Source organism: Podarcis liolepis (assembly GCF_965112155.1).
Source record: "Podarcis liolepis genome assembly, chromosome: 15".
NCBI classification, from domain to species: Eukaryota; Metazoa; Chordata; class Lepidosauria; order Squamata; family Lacertidae; genus Podarcis; species Podarcis liolepis.
The window spans coordinates 17,847,974-17,873,389 of record NC_139566.1 but is presented as its reverse complement, the minus strand read 5'-3'; the positions used below and the strand labels follow the sequence as shown (position 1 = coordinate 17,873,389).

Below are 25,416 nucleotides of genomic sequence, written 5' to 3'. Positions count from 1 at the left end.
CAAACAAGACACAAAAGGGAAACTTGAATAGGGAGGGGAAACAGGCAAACTCAAGGACGAGTTCTTCGTTACAAGTTCGTCTGAAGAGCAGTTCTTCTAATTACCAACTTTCTGGAAGGGTGGAAAAGATAAAGAAGAGAAGTGAAAAGCTGCTAGCACCTCATCTATTAAAAGTCTGATGCAGTGCCTGACTAGTCTTCAAGTAACTTCTCTCTCTCTTTCACACACACACACACACACACACACACACACACACACACACCTGCTTAGGACCCTCACAACATTTCTGGCCGTGGGCCAAAAATCTGGATTCGTCCTTTTTAGAGGCTTCGACAAAATTTGTGATGGGTGGACCGATAAAGGAGACATGTGGCCATGTGGCCTAGTCCTCCAACCCTATGTCCATGGGTCTATTGGCAAGTGTGTGTGTGTGTGTGTGTGTGTGTGTGTGGTTGAGATTGAACGAGTTTCTTGCGCAAGAGTTAGCTTGCTCTTTGTGGTTTCAAAGATGTTCTGAACGGGAAGTTGGGGTTTAGAGGCAAAGCTGAACTCACTTCCTGTTGGGCTCTGGGTGAGAACAGAAGCGTAGCAATTCTCGTGTCCCCACACTTTACTTTGGGCCCTGGGCCTCGGCAGTTTCCTCCCTGCACCCAGATCACACGTTTCGTTGCAGCAGTGCTGGCCAAGGGGTGCCTCTCCGCGCAGAACCTGGAAAAAATATTGGAGCGCATCGGCCTCTGGATAGCCTAGAGCCATTTCGTCATGGAGAGCTGATGGCACGGGGAGCAGCCATGGGTTTAAGGAAGCAGAAGGTCTCCACGGCGTCGGAGGGCCTTTGAACAGCTTCTGCAGAGAGAGGACAGGGGGCCCAATGAGCCCCCAGTGGCCTTGGGGGCAGAAGGAGACGAGAGCCACTGAAGGCTGAGCGCTCACACGCCTCGACACACATGTCGCTCGCCATGAAAGCCCGGCAGAAGGTGAAGCGGAAGGGACAGGCCAAGGATCGGGTCTTTGGGTGTGACCTAATAGAGCATCTGCAGTTATCTGGCCGGGATGGTAAGTGATTTGTCTTTTCGGAGGCCGGAAATGTCTTTACCTGGTAGCGTACAGCATCCATTGCCCCCAGTAGGAAATGGTTTGAGAAAAGGGGTCCTGCGCCTCAAGGGTGGCTCAGAACACCTTTTTCGGCTTCAGTGGTCTCGGGCTGGGCGTCTAGAGGGGTCCCGCCATCTCCTTCCTGGCTGGCTCCAAGCTCCACAAAGACATTGAGAACTTTAACAAAGTGCTTTGAAAAACCTTTGCATTTGTGAGTAAGTTCTTGAAATTGTAAATGAGTGACATTGACTGTGACATTGACACCCCCAAAACAAAACAAAAACTTGATTGTTTTCTATTTATTTGAAACATTTTCAAAACCACCCTTCATTCAATAGATTCCAGGACAATGTACGATGGCATATTATTATAATATATTATATATTGTAATTTTATTTTTCCTCCAAAGGAGTCCAGGGTGATGATATATGGTTATGCTATTATATTATTATATTATTTTATTATATTATATTATATTATATTATATTATATTATATTATATTATATTATATTATATTATATTATATTATATTATATTATACAAGCACCTGATCGGCTACAAAACTATTAATAACAGAAGCCATTAATCCTGGGGGAAAGCATAACTCAGAGATACAGCATCCGCTTTGCACGCCGAAGGACTCTGGTTCAATTCCCGGCATTTCCAGGCAGGATTGGGTTTGTCTCCCTTCTGAAATCCTGGAGAGACACTGCCAGTCAGTGTAGACAATACTGAAGTAGATGAACTGGGAGCTTGGCTCACTATGTACCTAACCAATTTAAAACACCTGGTCAAATTAAAAACGTCTTAATCTGGCACCAAAAAGATTGCAATGTCAGCACCTCCTTGGGGAGGGTATTCCAAACTTGATGGTGGGGTATCATGGATTTGTTGGAACCCACACAGGAGACTCTGCTATGGGTATCTGTCTCCTGGTCCATTAGCAACACACACAACCCCCCCCCCCAAGCAGTACCAAGGGGGGGGGGGAGTACCACCCAGCATGATTTTGTGCCGAGTTTTCATTTTTTAAACATATATATTATTTATCTAGAATATTCATGCCCTGGCAGGAGTGCCAGCTTGGCCTCGTGACTGTGGGTGCCCGGGGCCGTGGGTGCCATGCAGCGTGCATGGCCCTGGCACTGAAAGTTGTGGGTGTCCGGTGGCTTCAAGGGGAATTTTGTGGGTGCTTGGGCACCCAGGGCCTCAGGGAGTTGGCAGCTATGTGCCCTGGCCTTTTAATTCCCCCCTCTCCCTCAGAAAAGAAATCTCAAATCAGCTTCTAAAATGTGACTATAATAAAAAATCAGAATATATATTTTTTAATGATCAGCATAAATGTAAAACTAAATAGTATAAAACAAAGGGTGTCTGAAGCATTTTCAGATAGTAAGAATGAAAGGCCATGCTAATCTCAACATCCTCGTTCTCTAAAAGCAGATACAAATAGTGTTGTTTTAACCAGGTGCCTAAAGATAGAAGGTTTAACACAAGGCAAATATATTTTCCTAGAATGTCTTCCCTAGAATGGTCTGGTAAGCCAAATGGGGTGGTCCAAGAATGGCTCATGGTGTAGAAATTGCCCACTTCTGTCTCAGTGCAGAGATGGGCAGTCCTTTAGGTATCCTGGTCCCAAGGTGTGAAGGACTTTTAAAGCTCAGAGCCAGAATTTTGAATTGATCCCAGAAGTGGATCCAGAAGCGGACCAGAGCAGCTGGCCTGGCACTAGCAGACCCCCCCCCCAACGATCCCTATTTTCCAGGGACAGTCTCGGATTTACAGAAGCCATCCCTGTTTCTGATGTGATCCCAGAACGTTCCCACTTTTCCTAAGGATGTCCCTATTTTCATCGGAGAAATGTTGGAGGGTATGGTAGGACGTCCCTATTTTCATTGGAGAGTATGGAGTTATGTGAACCCCGAGTCAAGAAGATACAACCTTTAGAAGACATCTGAAGGCAGCCCTGTATAGAGTTTTTTAAAAAAAATATTTAACATTTTATTATGTTTTTATTTATGTTGGAAGCTGCCCAGAGTGCAACCAAGTCAGATGGGTGAGATATACCGTATTTTTCCATGTACCGTATTGTTCGCTCTATAAGACGCACCAGACCACAAGACGGACCTAGTTTTTGGAGGAGGAAAACAAGGGGGAAAAATTCTGAATCTCAGAAGCCAAAACAGCAAGAGGGATCGCTGCGCAGTGAAAGCAGCAATCCCTCTTGCTGTTCTGGCTTCTGGGATAGCTGCGCAGCCTGCATTCGCTCCATAAGACGCACACACATTTCCCCTTACTTTTTAGGAAGGAAAAAGTGAGTCTTATAGAGCAAAAAATACGGTATATTTTGGGTTGCAGCTGGCATACCAGCCTAACCTGGGCAATGTAGGGATATAAGAAACATTCTTCGGGTTTATCCACACCTACCTTTCCTCCACTCTTTTCTTTTCTATATATAAATTTATTTATTTTGTTTTTTGAATTAACTTTTTACACTCACATATTCAACATACATCATAAAATCAAAATTCCATAGAATCTCCTCGACTTTCCTCCTCCCCTTTGTGGTTCCTATTGTTAGTCATTTCCTCCTGCATCTTTTATGATAATCCAAATCTTTTACATCTCCATTATATCCAAAATTCACCATGAAACTACAAGTGCCATTCCAATCCTACTAACAATTTTAACTGTTTACAATGATTCTTCAGATAAATTATAAATTCCCCCATTCCTTATTAAAATTCTGGTCTTCTTGATTTCTGATTCTTCTGGTCATTTTTGCCATTTCGGCATAATCCAGCAATTTAATCTGCCATTCTTCTCTGGTCGGGACTTCTTTCCATCTCTGGGCCAATAACATTGCACAACTGTGGTCGCATACATAAATCTTTTCTGCTCCATTGGGATTTCGGCACCTAGAATTCCTAAAAGAAAGGCTTCGGGATTTTTTAAAGAATAAATTATTTTAAACATTAATATGTTCTTCCACTCTTTTTCAGGCATGATTCACGCTTAAAGATTCTAGGGCCAAGCATTTTCTATTTTGCCCCGGAGCTTTCCCTACGCAAACTTGCTCTTTAAAGCTCAATCAGAGGAAATGGCAAGCCATAGAAAATCCAAATGAATGTTTGCTCCGATTGAGAGCTAAAGAGCAGTTTTTCACAGGGAAAGTTTGGCAGGGGGTGGGGAGCTGGGAACGCTCAGACATAGAACTTTTAAACACAGGCCTGTGCCTGGAAAGTGAAGAGCAAAGGTTAAGTGTGGATAAGCCCTTATACTAACTGATTCAGAGCATAAGAACCTGTTGGATCAGGCCAATGGCCCATCTAATCTCCGGATTTGGTTCTCACATTGGCCAACCAGATGCCTGTGAGAAACCAGTAAGTAGGATCTGAGCACATGTGCCCTCTCCCCTTCTGTGGTTTCCAGCGACTGGTCTTCAGAAGCATTATTCCCTCCCACTGACCGTGGAGGCACAGCACAGACATCTGAGCTAGTAGCCACCAATGGCCGTTCTCCATGTGTTTTTTCTAATCCTCTCTTAAATCCACCTGAATTGATGGTCATCACTTCCTCCTGTGGGAGCAAGTGTGAAGAAGTACCATATTTTTCAGTGTATAACACGACCCCTGTTTTTTGGGACTCCAAATAAAGAAATCCCCTGTACGCACTATCCGTGTATAAACGACCCCCAATTTTAAACTTGAAAAAATAGGGGGGAAATGTAGTCTTATACACGGAAAAATACGGTACTTTCTTTTCTCTGATTCTTCCGACATTCTGCTTCATTGGATGTCCACAGGCCCTAGTGTCATGAGGAAATCTTTTCTGTATCCACTTTCTCCATGCCAGGTGTCATTTTATAAACCGTTGTCTTGTCGTCTCTCGCTTGTCTTTTCTCTAAGTGCTTGGTCCATCTAGCTTGGTGTTGCTTGCACGGACTGGCAGCAGCTCTCCAGGCAGAGGACATTCCCAGCCCTATTTGGAGGTGTCAGGGAGTGAACCTGGGGCCTTCTGCGTGCAAAACAGATGCGCTACCCACTGAGCTATGGCAAAAGGGGCTCCGTACCAAAGAGACAATCTGTACCTCCAGTGTGTAAAAATGGATAAAAGGGTATAGACACCTGTTCCTATCTAAGACCATAAAATTCCTATCACAAGGGCAATCTCATCTAAAACAGGGCAGGCAACATTCACCTGGCAGGTAAAAAAACCACCCTCAGCAGCACTGGGATCTCTATTGCATCACCTGGGATGAGGTTTTAGAAGCAAGAAGCAGCAAAGAAGCAAACCCCCAGTGGAAAACTCCACTCGAGTCTCTCTCTCTCTCTCTCTCTCTCTCTCTCTCTCTCTCTCTCTCATGCCTCTGAGACCTGTGAGCTGTCAGATCAGGGGCTGGTAGGGTATGAGACACACAGGAAGTGAGCTGTGGGGAGCAAGCGGTATTCTGGTGTTCTTGTTTGAATTTGCAAGGGGAGGGGAAGGGAAGGGAGGTGGCTCGTGCAACTTCCTTGTTTTGCTGGTCCAATTTTGGCGATTGCATCAATTAGGTGCTTGAGCAAGCGAGAGAAGACACAACAAGCAACAGTGGCAGAGCATGCCGGAGGCTGCTTACTTAAGACTATTAGTAGTACAGTGGTACCTCGGGTTAAGTACTTAATTCGTTCCGGAGGTCTGTACTTAACCTGAAACTGTTCTTAACCTGAAGCACCACTTTTGCTAATGGGGCCTCCTGCTGCCGCCGCGCCGCCGTAGCCCGATTTCTGTTCTCATCCTGAAGCAAAGTTCTTAACCTGAAGCACTATTTTTGGGTTAGCGGAGTCTGTAACCTGAAGCGTATGCAACCTGAAGCGTATGTAACCCGAGGTACCACTGTACTATCAATATAATTATTTGATTATTTATTTATTGCATTTCTATTCCACCTTTCCCCCAAAGAGCTCATACAGTGATGGCCACCACCTTTGATGGTTTAAAAGAGGATCAGGAAGATTAATGGAGGAGAGGGCTATCGGTGGCTATTAGCCACAATGGCTCTGCTCTGCCTCCACAGCTAGAGGCAGCAATGCTTCTGAAGGCCAGTTGCTGGAAACCACAGGAGGGGAAAAGGCTCTTTGTGCTTGGGTCCTGCTTGCAGATTTCTCTCAGGCATCCTGCTGGCCACTGTGGGAACAAGATGCTGGCCTAGATGGGGCCCCTTTGGCCTGATCACCTGTCCTCACCTCCTTCAATCCAGTAGGCTCTTCTTATATCCTTACGGCTTTTATATTGTTCTTCCCCCTCCTCATTTCATCCCCACGACAACCCTGTGAGGTAGGTCAAGCTGAGAGGCAGTGACTGGCCCAAGGTCACTCAGTGAGCTTCAAAGCTGAGTGGGCATTTCCACCCCGGTCTCTCCCAGGTCCTAGTAGAACCTTCTGCCCTAAATGCCTGCATACATTTCCAGGACTTAGTTTAGGTGGAAGAAAACTTGGAAACGGTTAAGGCAAACAAAATGCCTTTAGTTGAAACTGTAAATTATAGAAAAACTAGACAGCAAGTGCCTCAAAAGGACGGGTGAAGGCAAAGGTTATCTGTTGAACACACATACAAAAATGCTGTAACCTTTCTAAACAGAAAAGTTAGGCAATCCTTGCCTAATATTTATGTGCCCATTTAATATGCAAGATCCCTAAACATAAAACGCAGTAAGATAATTAGAACAAGAAAAAGAAAAATGCATATGCAACGTTTGAAACAAAAAATACAAAGATATACACAAGTAAAAATGGAGAAGTTATCAGTAAAACATTCAGTTAAACATCAGTAAGTCATCAGCTGCGTGCTCAGCCAGGTCAAATGGTCCCCTGGCCTAAACCACCAAAGTCCTGGAGTTACTTCTCTACAGGGAGCTTCAGTCCCCAATGCAGAAAGTATGAGTGTGTTTTTCAGCCCAAGAAAAATTTGTAGGGAACTTTCAGCCATTGTATGGAAAGTCCCAGGGACCTCATGTTTGTGGTGGGCAGGGCTGGAAGCATTAGTGGGCGCTGAAGAGCAGCTGTTATGGCTGCTGCATCTGCATCCTCTGAGGAGGAGGTGCAGGGGAGAGACACTGATGCAGAACATGTCCCTGTTTTCATCTGAGGAGTGTTGTGGGGTGTGGGATTCTGAGTCAGACCATTGGTCCATGCAACTCAGTACTGCCTAGGCTGACTGGCAGCGGCTCTCCAGAGTTTTAGACAGGGAGCCTTTTCCCAGCCTTGCTTGGACATGCCAGAGATTGAGCCTGGCACAGGTTGCACTTAAAGCAGGTGTTCAACCGCTGAGCTGTGGCCCTTCCCTTTTGTGTGTCTTCCCATTGCCTATTAGTATTAGTATTGTTATTATCTTCATTAACATACCACCCTCCCTCTCAGCAGAGCCCAAGGCAGTGAGCAGCATAATAACCGGTGTACAACAATTGTACGCCATAATTTTACTGCCTCCGGGCATGCCCAAATTCAGGTGAGGCCTTTCCATCATTTGATCTCCATACCAAGAAAAGCTTCACTTGCTAAGTCTCTGCACTGCTGTTAAAAGGCAGAGGAGCAGAGCACATTTAAACAGCTGGCAACCGCAGCTGAATACAGCTCATCTCTCCCACCCAGCACCCAACATTTTTATCACCTCTGCAAAGCAAAGCATGTTTGCACAAAAGCTTTTGGGGAGCAGCTCTTGCCCGTGCGGGAGAAGCAGACCCCTGCTCTTCTTCTCCCAGGCTCCTGCAGGCCCTCTCTAGCGGAAGGACAGGATAGGGATTACACCGGGGGTGGTGTGCTCTTGAGCAAGCTCCCTTTATGTCATGACATGCTCTAATCCAGTCCTCTGGGCGCTGCATGTGGGCCACTGTCAAGGTTTATACAACCACTCCGCTTTTCGGGAAAGCGTTCAAGGAAGAGCGATAGGAGGTGTGTAATGAGCACAATTAGATGGTATCTGTTAATGACAGGGCTGCTTTTGGCACACCTGGGCTGCTGCTTCGCAATCGGGGGACAATCAGCAGGAGCAGATCTCCCAAAGACAAGGTGTCACTTTTCTAGGCACGCATACCTAAGATGGACCTTGCCGGTTACATTAACGGGGCGGAGCTGCCAGGATGGAGCTGGTAGATTCCTAGGAAGCTCAAACCCTGCAGCAATCTCATAGATGAAAATAAGGGCCTGCTTGAAACCTCCATACCTTCAGTGGCATTACCAGAATCTCTAAAACTGAAGTTTTGGAATGCAGCGACTCTCCTATGAGGAAAGGTTGCAGCGTTTGGGGGCTTTTGAGTTTGGAGAAAGGGTGAGTAAGAGGTTGTTAAGTTGTGGGTGAACATATCAGACAACACAGCGATTCTTCAAACAGCTCTTCTTTATTCAGATGCCAGAACAGAACTGAAGGGCTCAGTCAGCCTGCTTATATAGAGCTCCAGTACAACAGTTACTGTAGCAACTTTCTAAAGCTATCCAATCCCTGAACGTCACTTTCGATCCTTCATTTGCATAAAAACTATCCAATCACTGAACGTCACTTCAATACATAACAGAGGTGACTTGTTAGAAGTTTATAAAATTCTGCACGGCATGAGGAAAGCTTTCCTCCCTCTCTCATAACACTGGAACTCGTGGACATCCAAGGAAGCGGAATGCTGGAAGATTCAGGACAGAGAAAAGGAAGTCTTTCACACAGTGCTTAAACTGTGGAATTTGTTCCCGAAAGATGTAGTGATGGCCACGTATGGCTTTAAAAGAGGATTGGACAAACTCGTGGAGGAGGAAACTGCTGATTGCTACTAGACATGAAGGCGATGTTCTGCCTCCACAACTGAAAGTGGTAATGCTTCTGAAAAGCAGTAGCCGGAAATGGCAGGACAGGAGAGTGTGCTTGGGCTCTGGTTGGCCACTGTGAAAACAGGATGCTGGACTAAATGGACCCTGGGTCTGATCCTGCAAGCTCTTCTTATGTTCTTTTGTTCCTCCTGTCTGCTGTATCCATTGACCCTTGCCGTCCATTGATCTAATAGCCAGTAGAATAATTGTTCTTTTGGTTAAAGATGCATTGGGATGGCTCTTTTGGTTATCGGTGCATGTTATCAACAGTCCAAAAAACACACAGATTTAGAGGCAGATGCCCTCTAGCTGCATGAAATTAGGGATGAGTTGAGCAGCTCATCCATACATCCTTTTGTGCCGTGTTTTCTATCTAGACACAGGTCCAGGCTTTTCCAGAGTTTATTGTGAGGAAAGTGCTTTGAAAGTGGTAGCTCTGTGAGGTGAATAGAGGCCTTCTAACCACTGTCAGAGTCTTTAACAAACTACAGCTCCCAGGATTCTTTGGGGGAGGGAAGCCATGACATGTTTATAATGGTGTCAGAGTGCTTTCAATGTATGGTATGGCTTTGGCCCAGGTGGAAAGGAGGAGGGTAAGTGAGAGAGGTAGTTTAAAGTAGCGCCGTAGTGTTTTAAATGAGTGGAGTGAACATGGCCTGTGTTTATTCATGAATGAGGCAGGGCACTTCTAAGTACATGTTGCTGGGGAGAAATAGTGTGGAAGGCCCTATCTGCAGTGGAGCATAGCCTCTGGACATCCCTGAGGGATAAACAGCAGAGAACCTTGTTGTGGTACCTTAAAGACATATCAAGGTATTATTCCAAGAGCTTTCCTGAGATAAAGTCCATTGCAACAGATCCATGAAGTAATAATCTTCACGTGCAAGTACAGTTGACTCGCAACTTACACAAGGGTTGTGTTCTGGGGACAGTGTGCGAAGAAACCCTTTTAAAAACCATAAAAAAGACTCTCTGACCACCTCTGCACTCTCTCCAAAGGCCGCTACAGATTGTCTCTGCACCTCTGAACGCAGAGGTGGAAGGAGGGGAGCAAAAAGTGGGGAAGGGCTGCGGCCTTTACATCTAGAATATGTCATTTCTTGGAAGCGCATTCTTAAAAACTGCTATACCCTACCGTAACTTAGCTGAGAGCTTCAGTTCTCTTTCTGTGTGCATTTTGCTTCCTGTCTGTGCTTCGGAAATGAAATCACCCAGCGACTCCACCCAGACATCTACCCTTGATGAGAATGTGTGTGTGTCTCCACACTTGCCCATTGCACATCAGATCTATTTTATTTCCCTATTAAGTGTAGAACTTGACATTAGAGGCCCAGCGGACAATGTTAACTGGGTTCCAAGCATCTCCAAGCCTGCCCATCTCTGACACTAGAATGGACTTCTGATTCATTTGAGATCCCCATAAAAAAGCAAACACAAGCAAGTTTTCAGTTTTTCAGTTGGTTTGTATACTGGTACCTTCCCTACTTCATGAAGGAGCTATTTCAGATACGCATAGGCCACTTCCTCCAGCTGCTCAACGGAGCTATGTTGTTTAAAACCATATGATATAAAATCAGCGTGATAACAAAATCATGGATCAAAACTGCAAACAATCATGTTTTAAAACAGCCCTGAATCTACTAAATCAGGGGTCAGCAATCCGCGGCTCCGGAGCCGCATGTGGCTCTTTTACACCTTTGCCGCGGCTCCGGGGCGGATACTAGCGAGGGGAGGAGGCGCATTGTGTGCCCCGACACTCCCCACTGTTTAAATGTCGCAATGGTTTTGCGGCTCCGAGTGTTTTTTTTCTTCGGTCCAAGTGGCTCTTTTTGTCTTAATGTTTGCAGACCCCTGTACTAAATCAACCTGCCTGCAAATCCCCCTGCCGCAAAAATAAAGACGTCCCAACAGAAAACGGTAAAAGGCAGGCTTCTCACTTCACACATAGTTCGCCTCTTTCCTATTTATATCCTCACAGAAAACTGTGAGGTAGGTTAGGCTGAGAGACTGTGAATAAGCTAAAGGCCACCCAGTGAGCTTCATGGCCAAATGGGGATTTGAACCTTGGTCTCCCAGGTCCTAGTCTGACTCTCTAACCACTGCGCCACACTGGCTATATTGCCCTTTCTGTCAGGGATTTGGAGATTTTAAAAAACTGTTCAATCTTATTTTCGGTTGGTAAAGCTAAATCAACTGGTGAATGTCAGGGGGTGTGGGTTTTGTTGTTGCTACTTATCCCTGCAATGGACTTACCCCAAAGAATTCTGGGAACTGTAGTTGCCCCTCAGAGACTTACAATTCCCAGTGTCGTTAACAGCACCCATAATTCTTTGGGGGGAAAGTCATGTGTTTTGGATGTGCTTCAAATGTATGGTGTAGAGCTGCCCTGTGGCTGTTCAGAATGGAGGTCCTATTGGTGGTGGGCCCCAGGAGGCCCCACGGTCAGCACTGCTGGGTGGGGATGATGCCAGCCCTCCCGGGACCACAGCAGGCTGCCTTTCAGGGTGATTTTGGCCATCTGTCAAGAGGCACCACCATTCCCCAGGCTGACTCTCAACCCTTTCCCAGTTCCTCAGGTTCTGAAGAGCTGCACGGAGTTTGTGGAGCAGCACGGAATCGTGGACGGGATCTACCGGCTGTCGGGAGTCTCCTCAAACATCCAGAAGCTGAGGTAAAAGCCAGCTGCCATTATTCATGTGTGGAACCCACTGCGGGAAGATGTGGTACTGGAGTCGCCAGCTTAGATGGCTTTCAAAAAAGGATTTTTTTGGAAAATTAAGAGGAGCAGGGGGTATCAACTGATGGCTGTAAGCTGTGATCCATAAATGGAACCTCCCTGCCCAAAAGCAGCCTACCTGGAATAACAGCTTAAGAATCCCTGACACATGGCCACCCAACCTCCAACAATGGATAATCTACCACCTTCTGAGGGAGTCCGATCCATTGTCTTACAGCTCTCGCCATCAGAAAGCTCTTCATAATATTTAGCCGGGATCGCCTTTCTGGTCATTTGAATCCATTGGTTTGGGTCCTACCCTCTGGAGCAGCAGAAAGCAAGCTTGCTCCATCTCCCATGTGACAGCCCTTCAGACAGTCCAGATCTTCTGGGGTTACTATATATTCCATTGCCTTTTTCCTTCCTTCCCTTTTCCTGGCCCTTTGCAGGTTGGAATTTGACAACGACCGGGGCTCCCCTGACCTGAACAAAGACTTGTACCTCCAGGACATCCACTGCGTGAGCTCGCTCTGCAAAGCCTACTTCAGGGAGCTGCCCAACCCACTCCTCACCTATCAGCTCTATGATAAGTTTGCCGTGAGTATGGCTGACCCAGGGCATATTTCGCACTAAGGGCCTTCACTCCAGGGCATTCTCTTCTGCGGAACCTTCCAAGAGCCATATGCCAATACAGTGGTGCCCCGCAAGACGAATGCCTCGCAAGACGGAAAACCCGTTAGACGAAAGGGTTTTCCGTTTTGGAGGTGCTTCGCAAAACGAATTTCCTATGGGCTTACTTTGCAAGACGACAATGCCTTGCGAGTTCCTGCGGGGTTTTTTTCCTTCCCCCCCTTTTTCTAAGCCGCTAAGCCGCTTATCAGCTGATCCAATCAGCAGATAAGCCGCTAAAAGCCGCTAATAGCGCTAATCCGCTAATCCGTCAATGGGCTTGGTTCGCAAGACGAAAAAACCGCTAGACGAAGAGAATCACAGAACGGATTCTTTTCGTCTTGCGAGGCACCACTGTAGTGGGTGGGGCCAAGGGCAGGGCAACAGATTTAAATTTCAGCTTTGAACAGCAGGCTAGTTTCTACACCCACCCACCTCTGCCTCAAGCAAGAGTCATGGAATTACAGTGTTGGAAGGGGCTCCAAGAGTCATCTAGTCCTACCCCCCTCCCTGAAAGTCGTTATCAAAGGTCAAGGACATATTCCAGCCAGGCAGAAGGAGGCAAAGCAGGGCCAGTGAGGGATGTGGCTTGAGAGAGGAGGTGTGGCCTAGGGAGATTCCCGAGGGCCAGACAGAGAGTCCTGAAGGGCCACATTCAGCCCCCAGGGTGTGAGGTTTCCTGTTCCCTGCCCTAATACATATAAAGGGTTGCTTTGTTGTGCTCACCAATACAGCAGTTTCCAAGGTTCATGTGCTTTCAATGTGCACTGGATGTACGGTGTGGATCTGCCCTTATTGTGTATAGATTTGCATGCTACTCATTGAATCATCAAATTGTAGAGTTGGAAGGGACCCAAAGGCTCATCTAGTACAACCCCCTGCAATGCAGTGGCAACTGTGGCTCAGGTCTGGCAGATGACTGTACCCAATATCCAAAACTATTTGCTTTCAGCGTTTGGTATTGCATGGCAGGGTGGGAGGCATGCTGTGGAATTGAGCAAACAAAATGGTGAATTGAGGACCTCTTTCCTCTTTCCCACTTCACCCAGGATGCTGTGGCCATCCAGATGGAGGAAGGTCGGCTGGAAAAGATCAAGGATGTGCTGAAGGAACTCCCAGCACCCCACTACAGGTACCTGCAAGGGCCAAAAAGCCCTTTTTCTAGCTCAATCCTCGTAGCGTCTTTTGGTCTCGCACATGTGTGAGAGCTCGGGACATAAAAAGGAGTGTCCTGATTTTTGTCCCCCTGAGGATTACTGAATGCTAGTATGGCTAGTAAGGAGATTTCACAGTCCACTTCCTATTGATGGATGCAGGTGGTTGTAATTTCTCATTCAGTTGACCCTCACTCTGTCCCCCCCCCCATCTTTGTTTTGGCTTCGCGTCCACCACAAGGACCTTGGAGTTCCTGATGAAGCATCTAGTTCACATGGCCTCTTTCAGCTCCGAGACCAACATGCACGTACGGAACCTGGCCATCGTCTGGGCTCCCAATCTGCTCAGGTGAGACACAGCAGCTTTTATCAGTTCTTGGTGAACCATCATTGACAGCAACGTTGTTTAAGGCCTGGCGAAGGGGGATTAGACTGAAACAAAGGCAAATTTGGAAAACTAGATTTCTGAACAAGGAGGAAGAAGACTGGCCTGACAATCAGGAGATTCTTGCTCAACGAACGAGTGTCAGCAAGACCCACCACACCCACTCCCAATCTGTGCACCTTTGCTTCATTAGACTTCACCCCATCTCCCTCTCTTCTCAGGTCCAAGGACATTGAATCGTGTGGCTTCAACGGCACAGCAGCCTTCATGGAGGTCCGCGTCCAGTCCATTGTGGTGGAGTTTATCCTCACCCACGTGGATCAGATTTTCAATAACGTCCCTCTCTGTGGTAGGTCTTTATGTGTGACAGATGAATACCATAGAATTATAGAAATGTAGAGTTGGAACTTCTTGTAGTGCCCTCCATTGCAATACCCCTCCATACACGTTCAGTACATGGGCCTCTGGAGGTGGGGGGCACTTCAGCAGCCCTAATGAACTTCCCAAAGAGCTTTCAAAATCTGAGGACCTCCCGAGAGAGGCTGTGGTGACAGCATAAGGTTTGTTTATTTAATTTATTTATTGCATTTATACCCCAACTTTCTTCCCAAAGTGCTCAAGGTGTTGTACAAAGTTCTCCTCTCCCTCATTTAATGCCCACAACAACCCTGTGAGGAAGGTTAGGCTGAGAGTCGGTGACTGGTACACAGTCACCCAGTGAGCTTCATGGCTGAGTGGGGAGATTTAAACTCCCAAGTACAGTGGTACCTTGGAAGTTGAACAGAATCTGTTCTGGAAGTCCGATCGACTTCCAAAACATTCGGAAACCAAGGCACAGCTTCTGATTGGCTGCAGGAAGCTCCTGCAGCCAATCGGAAGCGGCATCGGACATTCAGGTTCCAAAGAATGTTCATAAACCAGAACACTCACTTCCGGGTTTGCAGCGTTCGACTTGCACGGCATTCGGGATCCAAGGTACAACTGTACTAGTCCAATACTCTTTAACCACTGTACCACACTGTCTCTCCTGCACTAAACTAGCTGTCTGGCTTTATTCCTGCGCTCACTTAATTTTCTGATGATGCTGTTTTTCCTCCATTACTGCTATAGCCGGGAGCCGTGAATCTCTCAGGAAGTCCCTTCTCCTTGCAAGCTCACCGGTGACCTTTGGCGACGACAAATACTCCTTTTCCTGCAATATCCCAACTGCGCTGAACCAGGGGGATGGCCCACCGCAGATGCGACCCTACCACACCATCATCGAGCTCACCGACAACAAGTACACACCTCCCTTCCCTCTCTTTCCCCTTCCCATGTTCACTTCTGTATTTGCCTGCTGAGAATTTCCAGATTCTAGTTACAAAGGATGGCATCGGATGCCCATTTTGCAAAGCGACTACAACCAGAGGGCCCATTTTGCTGGGTGGGCTGCAGAGAAAAAGGCACATCCCTACCTATGTGGTGGGCTTGCCCCCAGACTGTGCAACGTTGGTCACAGCTATTCCAGACCGCTTCATCTCCCAGCAAACTGCACAATTGCCCCCGGCCCTGATTATTTTATCTGCTGTTGTTTTTCTTGCATGAATGAGAATAGTAAATCCGTGCACATAGATTTGTTGATGCTTATTTTAGCTGCAGCCAGACAGGAAACCCCTTTCCCTCTGCCCTCACTTCTGAGGACTTAGAGAGTCCTAAGGATCCCATTGGAAATGGCTCCAGACACATGATGACCGTCCTGCAGGCAAAATTTATAACCTCCATTCAAATTCTTCACAGAAGAAAAGGATCCCTTAAGGCAAAGAAATGGAAGTCAATTTTCAACCTCGGCCGATCCAGCCATGATGCCAAACGCAAGTTGAACAAGCCGGAGGACAAAGGTAAAAGGCTTAACACTAAAGCTCACTGTAACTGTTCAAGAGGACTAAGAGTTAAGTGTGCCACATATATGGCCTAAAAGTGGGTCTTTCTGTCACTATCTCGTTGATTATTTTTCCCAACAAAAGCGCCAAGTGCTGCATTATAGTGCAGATCAATGGTTCCCACGAAATTTTGGGCCACTGTACCTTTGGTTCTATACACTCATCCCCAGGGCCCCCTGCCCTATAAAACCATTGTTCAGAATGGAAGGACTATAATAACACAATGAAATTCAAAACAGTAACAATTAATTGCACATTTAATTCAAAATGCAATTAAAACTGTTTCGTTTAATTAATGCAACAAAATGGATGAATTCGATACAGTGATAGCAGCTTTTCAGAGTCTAATACAGTGGTACCTCAGGTTAAGTACTTAATTCATTCCGGAGGTCCGTTCTTAACCTGAAACTGTTCTTAACCTGAAGCACCACTTTAGCTAATGGGGCCTCCTGCTGCCGCCGCGCCGCTGGAGCACGATTCTGTTCTCATCCTGAAGCAAAGTTCTTAACCTGATGCACTATTTCTAGGTTAGCGGAGTGTGTAACCTGAAGCATATGTAACCTGAAGCGTATGTAACCCGAGGTACCACTGTAGTCGTTTACACCTCTAGTACCCCCCTGCCACCCCTTTGCCTCCAGAGGGCAGAACCACCCACTTTGGGAACCACTTTGGTTGTAGATTCCCCCAGAGCTTTATTAAAGAGCTTTATTAAATATATGGGACCATGATATACCGTATGAGACAACTTTTTCTCTAAAGGATTAATTATCTGGATGTTGACTGCTAGAATCTCTGTTAACACAACAATGGAAGACACTAAAAGATTTAAGCTTAGCACTATGGTACAGTATAAAAAACATCTCCTGAACATTTATTTGCAATGTGGTGGGACTTTATATCTTATGTTTCATCTGCCAACATGCAAGACTCTTCAACGACATCAAAAATATAAATTTGGATTGATGGGAAAGGACAGAAACCAGGAAGATCAAGTATTCTTAAAAGATTGGAATAACTTTGTAATATATTTAAAAGACCTCTGTAAACAGTTGAAAACATTGGCAGGGATACAATGACAATTCTATGAAAGATAAATCGCCACTTTTTTATGCATCCCTCCTGCGGTTCTTTTGATTCATTATGTTGATGTTGCTTCTTTTATTTTGTTGCCTGTAAAAGGAAAAAAAAATATACTATTAAAATTCAACTGAAAAAAGTTTGTTTGTTTTTTGAGGCCCGGATTTGGTTGGCTCAATCCTGCCTTTCTGTTTCAGATGACAAAATGGGAAAGATGCGTCTGCGGCCGGCCAAAAGCATGGATTCCCTCAGCTCCATGCCATGTGCCAGCGATGGTAGGTGCAGAAATCTCTGGGGTTGTTTACATTCACTGCTGAGGGCCTGGCTGGCTTTTGCCCCACTTCTATTCCTCCTGGAGCATAGAGATGGAGGAGACAGAAGGACTTGGGTGTTTCACCAAATCCTGGATGGACTTTAATCCTAATAATTTGGATTGCTGGTATTCAAGGGTTTGGCAGATTGCCCTTCTTGAAAAGGTATCTCCTTAAACTAAAAGTATCTAAAGGGCAGAACTCAATTTTTTTTGGACATATGACGTGAATTCTTATACAAATATTGTGGCACATTGGCATATTCAAACGTCTAGTTCATTTAATACTATATAGAACCTTTATTCTCCATAATGATGGAATTAACAGATGGATAATACTTTTATTTTCATATATCCTTACTATTTACTGTAAAGGAAATCTTTTTATGAGTTAATACTTAATTATCCGTTTGGAGCTGTGCCGTATCTTTGTACTTTTGTCCTTCCAGGCTGTGACCCTTTACAATTTAAGTTTCAGATCCTTTGCTTTCTTTCTTTATGTTATGTTTGCACTTTTTTTGGTTGACCAATAAATAATAATAATTTAGAAAAACCCAGCAGCATACCTATTCACAGTAATCTCATGGCAAATTCATCACAGTATTAAGGCTACTGGAAGGCAACCTTGGAAAAGGTTTGGGGCCCAGGCATGAGGCCCTGTCTTTTGGGTCCCTCTTTGATTCAGCTCTCTTCCTTTGTGTGCAGATGACATTCAACTGGGGAGGAAAATCTCCCAGAAGCAGCTCACTCTGTGCCGTGAGAGTTTTGATGGCCCGGCTTCTCTCGATAACAGTTTCCTGCTGTCGGAGTCCGACGAGTATACGGAGAGACCCAAGGCCGAAGAAGCACAAGGCGAGTCGGAGGGCGAAGCCACTGCCAAGTCGGAGCCCACCACCCCGAAAGCCAGCAGGTCCAGCCTTGTTGGGGTGGCCCCTCAAGGGCGATCCCCCAAAACTGGGCGGAACCGCGCAGAGAAGTGCGCCGGCGTCCACATCTCTGGGCCTTTCTCTGTCACGGTCCCATTCCACATCACTTCCAACCTCAGTTTGTCCCGGCTAACCCGGGGGCTCGAGTGCCCTGCCCTGAGCCACTGTGCCCTGGAGAAGGACCCTTCTGAGACCTCTGAGGCCAAAGAGGACGAGCTTTCTAAGCAGAAAGAAACTGAGGAAAAGCTGGTGCCCGACCTCACAAATAAGGAAGATGCTGGAGGTAAGTATCTCCCCACCATTTCTTCCATCTACAAGCTGCCTTGGTGGTATGGACCAGGGGTGTGGAACCATTTTTGGCTCCATGGGCCAGATCCTTATCAGAATTGGCCCCTGAGCCAAATTTGACAGCATTCTCCCTGCCCCCCAAAATCTTCATTTTACCAGGCAGGGGTCTATGCAAGCCCCCTACTTGAATCAGGAAAAAGTATGCATGGAATCCTGCAGGATTGAACCTATGCCCATCAGCTGAAGATCAGCTGTCACGAGTGGTGTCAGCTGATAGGCAGGTGAGTGTGATTTGAGCCAAGATGGGCCTGCAGGCTAGAGGTTCTCTACTCCTGGTGGCACTTGGGCCACCAGATTCCCCCGTTTGTGCCCACTGGCGCATTACACAGCTGCATGAAAACCATCTTCTCTTACATGAAACCTGCCCATTCCTTAACATCACCCTTTTGAGGCTTTGCCCCAGATGCCACCAGTTTCAGAAGTTAAGCAGATGACAGCAGGTGAAAGGGACTTTTCAGTGGTGGCACCCTTCTTGACCTGGGAACTGACCCTACTTACAGTTGATACGTTTTCCCAAAATAATACAGATGAACACCTGAAATGTGACATATTTAATCAACTAGAGGAATCTCAGCTGATTACCTATATGAATCTTCATTGATTCATCAAATAAATCTGCAAAAATGTGTATATAATAAATAGAATGGATTGTATTCAGCTAAGCTCTACACATAATAAAATTAATGGGCAAATGTTAACCATGTCCATTAATTGCTACTTCGAGTATGGCTAACACGGGATACAACCCAATAGTTCTAACTTACTAACTTACTTTATTTTTAAGTGATCCAGACTAGGGTCAAAACAAGTACCCCCCTTTCTCTCATAGGGGAGGTAGGTGTTGTTTTTTCTTCTTCCTAAGATTGTGCTCACAGTTTTCCTAAATACTTACATTACAAGGAACTTACGGCTCACCAAGGAGCTATTCCCTGTCGCAAAGAACTGACTTGCTCTTTGCTTCTTCTTCTTCTTTTGCTTCCCCTTATTGAAACAGATGCAAAGGCAGGAGGCCTGTCTGATTCGGAAGAGAACCAGATGTCTTTGGAGGTCCAGGACTCCTTCTCTTTCCTGGACAGCCAAGATGCCTGGCTGGGTGAAAGCATGGATGGAGACCAGCCCCGGAAGAGCACCAGCATAGCGCCTGATTTTGCAGGCAGTGGTGTGGACAGTTCCCCACTCACGGAGGATGACATGAGCAGTGGGTTCATGAATGAGATGATAGGAGGCGGGATGCAGGTGAGGTCCATGACTATGTCACCCAAAATCTTAACTAGTTAAAAAGGCAGGTGCTCTTCCACCCCATCCTTGAGTCTCTGTCCTAGCAGGAGCTGCACATCAGCTCCTACCTGACCATTTTGGCAGCTCCAAGGTAGGAAAGAGTCCTTTGGAGCTAGACAGCTCCTACAATCTCCATAAGCAGGTACACACAACAATGCATAGAGCTCTGTGGGGACGGGGATCCATTAATACAAAATTATGCTGCAGAAATAAAGTGCAGCATGGGTGTTGACCCTTTTATACATATTAAGCGTGTTTTTGGCATATAATCTTGCATATAATGGATGGGGCTGTTTTTTAAAGACAATACGCAAGTGTGTTAAAAGACGTAAACAAGTGCTCAGCAGCAGAGGTGATCCAAAGTGAGCAAAGCCCAGGACAGATAAAACAAAGGACTTCTTCAGGCAGTGCATAAACTATGGAACTCCCTCCCACAGGAGGCAGTGATGGCCACCAACTTGGATGGCTTGGAAAGAGGATTGGACAAAATTCATGGCTATGCTTCGCCTCCAGGGTCAGAGGCAGCAAAGCTTCTGAATACCAGTTGCTGGAAGCCACAGGAGGGGAAAGGGTTCTTACGCCTGGGTCCTGCTCAGGGGCTTCACAGTGAGACATCTAGTTGGCCACTGTGAGAACAGGGTGATGGGCTAAGAGGACCATTATTAGCATTCATTCATTCATTCATTATTTATTTATTTATTTCATAAAATTTATATATTGATAGTAGGAAAAAATATCTCAAAGCAGTTCACATACAAGATAAAACAATGAAATTACAACTAAAAATTTACAAGTGTAATTTAAAACATACAGAAAATTAAAGCCACTGTAGAGTAAACTAAAACACATTAAAACTCATACAAATTCCACCCATAAATCCCCTTAAAATCCAGTACAGTAGTTGGATTTGGGCACATGGCGTGTTTTAAGTAAGTTTTTATTTTACTTTTTAATTGTATTGGTTTGGGGTTTTGCTGCCCTGGGCTTTTTTTTTGGAAGGGAGGGCAGGAGAGAAACGTAATGAATAAAGAAACAGGCAGTTTCTTATGCTCCCTTCAGCCCCAGGCAAAACAGGCCTGGGGCTGATGGGAGTTGTAGTTCAAAGCACCTTGCTGTCGGGTGCCTAAACATATGGAGAAAGGGAGGTTGTTCTGTGTGTTTGCTATATTCATTATTTTTAAAAGGGAAAAGAAAGAAAGAAAGACGGGTGTGTTTGAACCAAAGAGGAGTCTTATTTAAAACTCTTTTCTTTCTCTAACTCCAGCTGGAGATGTTTTCAGCTGTTTCACCACTAGATTACCTGTCCATTGAGGAGTGTATGAACGAGCACTCGGAAGAGGAAGATGACCAATATTATCTGGCTGTGGGATGTTCAGATGGCGAAGAGCTTTCTAAGGAGGTTGACAGTGAAGAGGTCTACTTGAGTGCTTTTGATGACCTCAGCCCCTTAGCTGGCAAATTACAGCATTTCCAGCAGCCAGATGAAGACCAGGCTCTTGATGACACCCGTCTCCCAAGGAGCACGTTGGACGATCAGCCCTTCAGTCTGGCCGGACAGCCCTCACCTGAAGATCCAGACAGCTCCCATCTCTTTAAACTTGACAAGGAACCTCTCCTGGATGGTCCTCCAGTTCATGACTTCAGGTTAGACAATTCTCAGCTGGATCCAGATTCAGGCAATCCATCTGAAGAAGAGTTGCAGGCCTTCCTGGATTCTGGTAGTGATTTCAGTCAGTTGGAAACACTCATGAAGGCTGAAGCTGAGACCACCCAGGTAGATCCTGACTTGGCAGCGTTGCAGATGGAAGGCATAAACACCAGAGGTGAAGATGACCTGCTTCTAGGAACAGGGTGCTTGATGCATGCCAAATGCCCCGATGGAATTCCAGAAAACCCTGTGCAAAGATCTTCATTTCAAGAGAATCAGAACCATGCAGCCCAACTGAGCCTTGAAAATGAGCGGGAACGGCACAATGCATTAGGCATTGAGCAGGTTGCAAGATCTCCTTGCATCCCCAGCATAGAGGCTGATGGATCTACCTTGGAGGTAGATGGATTGTATGACTGGCACCCAGACTATGAGTTCCCATTTCAAGAGGCAGAGCAGCAACAGAGAGGAGAGACTGCTCTTCATCCTCAGGCAGCAGAAGTTCTTTCACCCCCGGATTTGCACAGAACTCCACTTTCCTCTTTGATGGACAATTGCTCTGAAAATGCTTCTTCCGAGACGTCTCCAATGCTTGCACCGAGTCTTGAGCCAGATGCTCCACCTGAGAGAGCCCCTCCTGGTGGCTCCTCGCCTGACAATTCCAATGGGTCTGAAGCCTCGTCGCTCGGGGCCCCTTCTCTGCAGGGCTGCCCAGAAAGTCCTCCACAGACACCACCACATTCAATGCCGGTGAAATCCTCCGATGTCCTCAAGCACGACCTCTCTGATGGAAGCGTCTCCATGAGGTTGACCTCGCATGCCATCAGAGTGCAGCAGGCGAAATCTTTCCCGGTCGTGCCTCCGAAGCCCCAGTTTGCCAAGATCCCTCCGTCCTTAATGCCAATATCTCCAACCAAGGAAGCCTCCCTCATGTGGTGCAGCCCACCTGTCCCAGAAAAGAACTGTAGAAACGGGATAAAAGAGGGGCCCAGCGAAGGCTCTCTGCACAGGCCCCTTCGCCCATCCAGCCTGGACGTACATTGCAGCACCCCAGATACCACTGAAAATGTAAAAACTCCCCTGGCTTCTTCCAAGCTGCCCACCTCTCCAGGTTACTGTCTGGGCGATTCAGGGACCCTCCGGAAGCAGCGGAATTCCCTGCCTGTGAGTTTAGAGAAATATGACAGAGATTACGAGAGAGGAGTAGACGCGGTCCCAAAGCTACTGCACTCCCCACTGGACAAATGCAGCCTTTGGCCCAAGAGCAGTGATGAGCTCCCTAATACAAAGTGCTCTCTGCTAGAAGGTTTGGATAAACACAGCAGCAGCACTACCACCGCCAGGGGTGAAGAAGAAAAGGGTGAGCCCTCCCAAAAGCAACTTCCAGCGCCTCTATTACTTGGTGAGGCTGGTGGGGCTGCTCCCCAGAAGCAGAGATGGGCCAGCTGGCGCAACGGGAACAGCATGTCGTTTGACGAGGCCGTCGCTCTTGCCAAGGAGAGACACGTGGGCCAGGCCCCAATGAGGAGGATGCAGACCTACTGTTTTGGTGATGTGGAGGGGCTATATGGCCCTCCTAGAACAGAGAAGCCACCCCCAAACCCCAAGCCCGCCCTGAAGCCTCTGGGGCAGCGGCCCCTGAGACCCCTGTCCTGCGCAGGCACAGCCGCAGATGCCTTTGTCCCGGGGAAGCCGCTTCTTGCTCCAGCGTTGCCTGACATTATCCCAGAAGGCCAACTCTCTCCAAGCCTGGAAGCTCTGTCCCTTCCTCAGGATCTCCCGCCAAGGAGAAAACTGAGCTTGACGAAGGCAGGGCGACGTGCGTCCAACTCTGAAGAGGTGCTTTTAGCAGCACAGCAGCAGCGGAGGTGATTCGCTTTGGCCTTCAACTGTGCTGCCTGGTGCTGCTGTGACCTTGGACTTCTGCACTGATGTGGCACCTCCCCACCCACCCAATCAGGACACAAAGGACTGAAGAAGAGTCTTGCTGGAACAAACCAACCTTAGCTAAGAATCATCTGCTTCAAGCAGAGATCAGCCAGAAGTCCACAAGCAGGGCCTGAGAAAGCAAGAGCTGCAGGAGCCGCCCCCACGGGTGATACAACCAAGGGCATGTCACGTGGGTGCTGCAAAATGGGGTAGCTGCTCAGATTTGAGTCCTGTGCGGTAGGTAGAGTGGTAGATAGCGATGTAGGATAAATGCTATTGTGAGTGAGTAGGCTTAAATCGATGTGACGGAAATGACTAAGAGAAAAGAAAAGAAATACTGTAAGTTTACCATTCTGAAATGTGCGTATCTTCTGTGCAGGCAGGCATCCCCTTAACTATTAACACATATTGAATGGTTGCATATAAAGCTCCCCTTTAATCAGTCTTAGCTTCTCCCCAAGAATTCTGGGAAGCGTAGTTTGTTACGGGTGCTGAAAGTTGTTAGGCGGTCTCTATTCCCCTCACAGCAGTACAATTCCCAGAGTACCCTGTGAGGAGGGAATGCCAGTAAAAGCACTGTAAGAACTCTAGCCCTGGGTGGGAATAGGGGATTCTCCTAACAGCACCCTTAACGACTACAGCCATGTTCTGTTGAAAACTGTATCATGGTGCTTTAAATGTATGGTGTGAATGAGGCCGAAGTAGAACTGTTATATAGCCTTCATCCCACTCGGCTTTTACCCTGAAGGCCTGAATGTACTTATAGATGCAAGAGACAAATTTCTGTTTAGCTCTCTCTTTAAACATTGAAGGATACTGAGCGAGATCACTGCCTTGAAGGTTGAGGCTGTCATAATATTTTGCATACTTATTTGGAAGGAAGTCCCGCTCAGCAATGCGAGACTTACTTCTAAGTATAAACATGCATAAGGATTTTGCATGTAGACATGCACATGGGATCATGTATGTACCTAGAGGCTCTCAAACGTCCCAGAAGCAATGAGTGACAGTTACCAGACAAAACAGTGTTTCTCCACTATGAATTGGAAAATAAAAGTCCATGCTGTTTGGTTGGTAGTAATGAATATTTGTACGTGGCTACCTTGATGCTGCACTCAAGAATTTGCAGAACGTAATATGGGGACACAAGATCGCCCACATGGGCTTTGTGGATGACAGAGTATCCTGGATCCTGGTACTTGGGGTGGCTTGTTAGTCCAGCCTTTGCCAACCTAGGGCCCTCCAGATGTTTTGGACTACAGCTCCCATCAGCCCCAGCCAGCACTTGGACACATGGTGGCTGGGGCTGATAGGAACTGTAGTCCAGAAATATCTGGAGGGCTCCAGATTGGCAATACCTGTGTTAGTCCCTCTTTCCGGTAGAGAGCCCAAAGGAATACTGTTGCATGAACTTTATTCACTGGCCCAATATCAGTAACGTTTTATCTCAGAAGTCCATATGTCTTGCCTCATGATTCTCTTTTACACAGGAAAAAAGCAACAGTATTTAACTCAATGCATTTTTATATTCAGATGTCAAGTGCAGGCTATACTCGGTTTGTGTGTATTAAATTCAGAAAGCAGAGCATTTGAAAAACACTTATTGTGTCTGTGAAACTGTTTATTGACCCCGCTTGGAAATGGCTTAAGCGGCCTATTGGGTGACTGAAGTGTAAAAAAGATAGCAAGAAATGTATGTGGCTAGCCAAATAGTACCAAGATTAGCACGCCAGGAGAGGAAAACCTGTCGTGATTTGTATATGGAGAGTGGAAAAGGGGGCAGATTGGTCACTGGTGTGAGAATGGGGGTGTTACAAGGACTGAGTTGTTCCCATTTTCAAATGTTGTAAAGTGGGGGGGGGGGTCTACAACTAACTGGTGACACTTCCTCATAGCAGGTTAGTGTAGACTTAGGTCATATCCACACCATACATTTAAAGCACAATTAACACACATGGCTTTCACCCCGGAAACTCCTGGGGATTGTAGTTTACCCCTCACAGAGCTACAATTCTCAGCACTCTTAACAAACTACACTTCCCAAGATTCTTTGGGAGAAGCCATATGCTTTAAATGTGCATTAAGTGTATGGTGTGGGTGTGACCTTGGTGCTGCCCGTGTAGGTTTAG

The 25,416-nt window shown here is 46.5% G+C and overlaps 1 protein-coding gene across 2 annotated transcripts; it reads left to right on the top strand.

Annotated features, from left to right (window-relative positions):
* Nucleotides 1–228: 228 nt before the first annotated feature.
* On the top strand, nt 229–24,886 carry ARHGAP30 (Rho GTPase activating protein 30). 2 transcript variants are annotated; one of them, XM_083478081.1, is made up of 12 exons: nt 229–1,056; nt 11,497–11,599; nt 12,094–12,241; nt 13,363–13,445; nt 13,709–13,816; nt 14,074–14,201; nt 14,963–15,131; nt 15,632–15,729; nt 17,046–17,123; nt 17,864–18,367; nt 19,427–19,668; nt 20,975–24,886. In XM_083478081.1, exons 1-12 carry the CDS (start codon nt 948–950, stop codon nt 23,228–23,230), a joined length of 4,026 nt encoding a protein of 1,341 aa, XP_083334207.1. In that variant the 5' UTR covers nt 229–947; the 3' UTR covers nt 23,231–24,886. The 2 variants fall into 2 exon arrangements, with proteins under 2 accessions (XP_083334207.1, XP_083334206.1); XM_083478080.1 differs by having other exon boundaries at nt 230–1,056; nt 15,629–15,729.
* Nucleotides 24,887–25,416: the final 530 nt, after the last annotated feature.

What these genes read in the sequence shown, in the direction of transcription:
- ARHGAP30 (XM_083478080.1), top strand. Translation starts at nt 948, where the DNA reads ATGTCGCTCGCCATGAAAGCCCGGCAGAAGGTGAAGCGGAAGGGACAG. An exon ending in GCAGTTATCTGGCCGGGATG is followed by an intron (nt 1,057 to 11,496) that starts GTAAGTGATTTG and finishes ACCCTTTCCCAG; the next exon opens with TTCCTCAGGTTCTGAAGAGC. An exon ending in CATGCCATGTGCCAGCGATG is followed by an intron (nt 17,124 to 17,863) that starts GTAGGTGCAGAA and finishes CTTTGTGTGCAG; the next exon opens with ATGACATTCAACTGGGGAGG.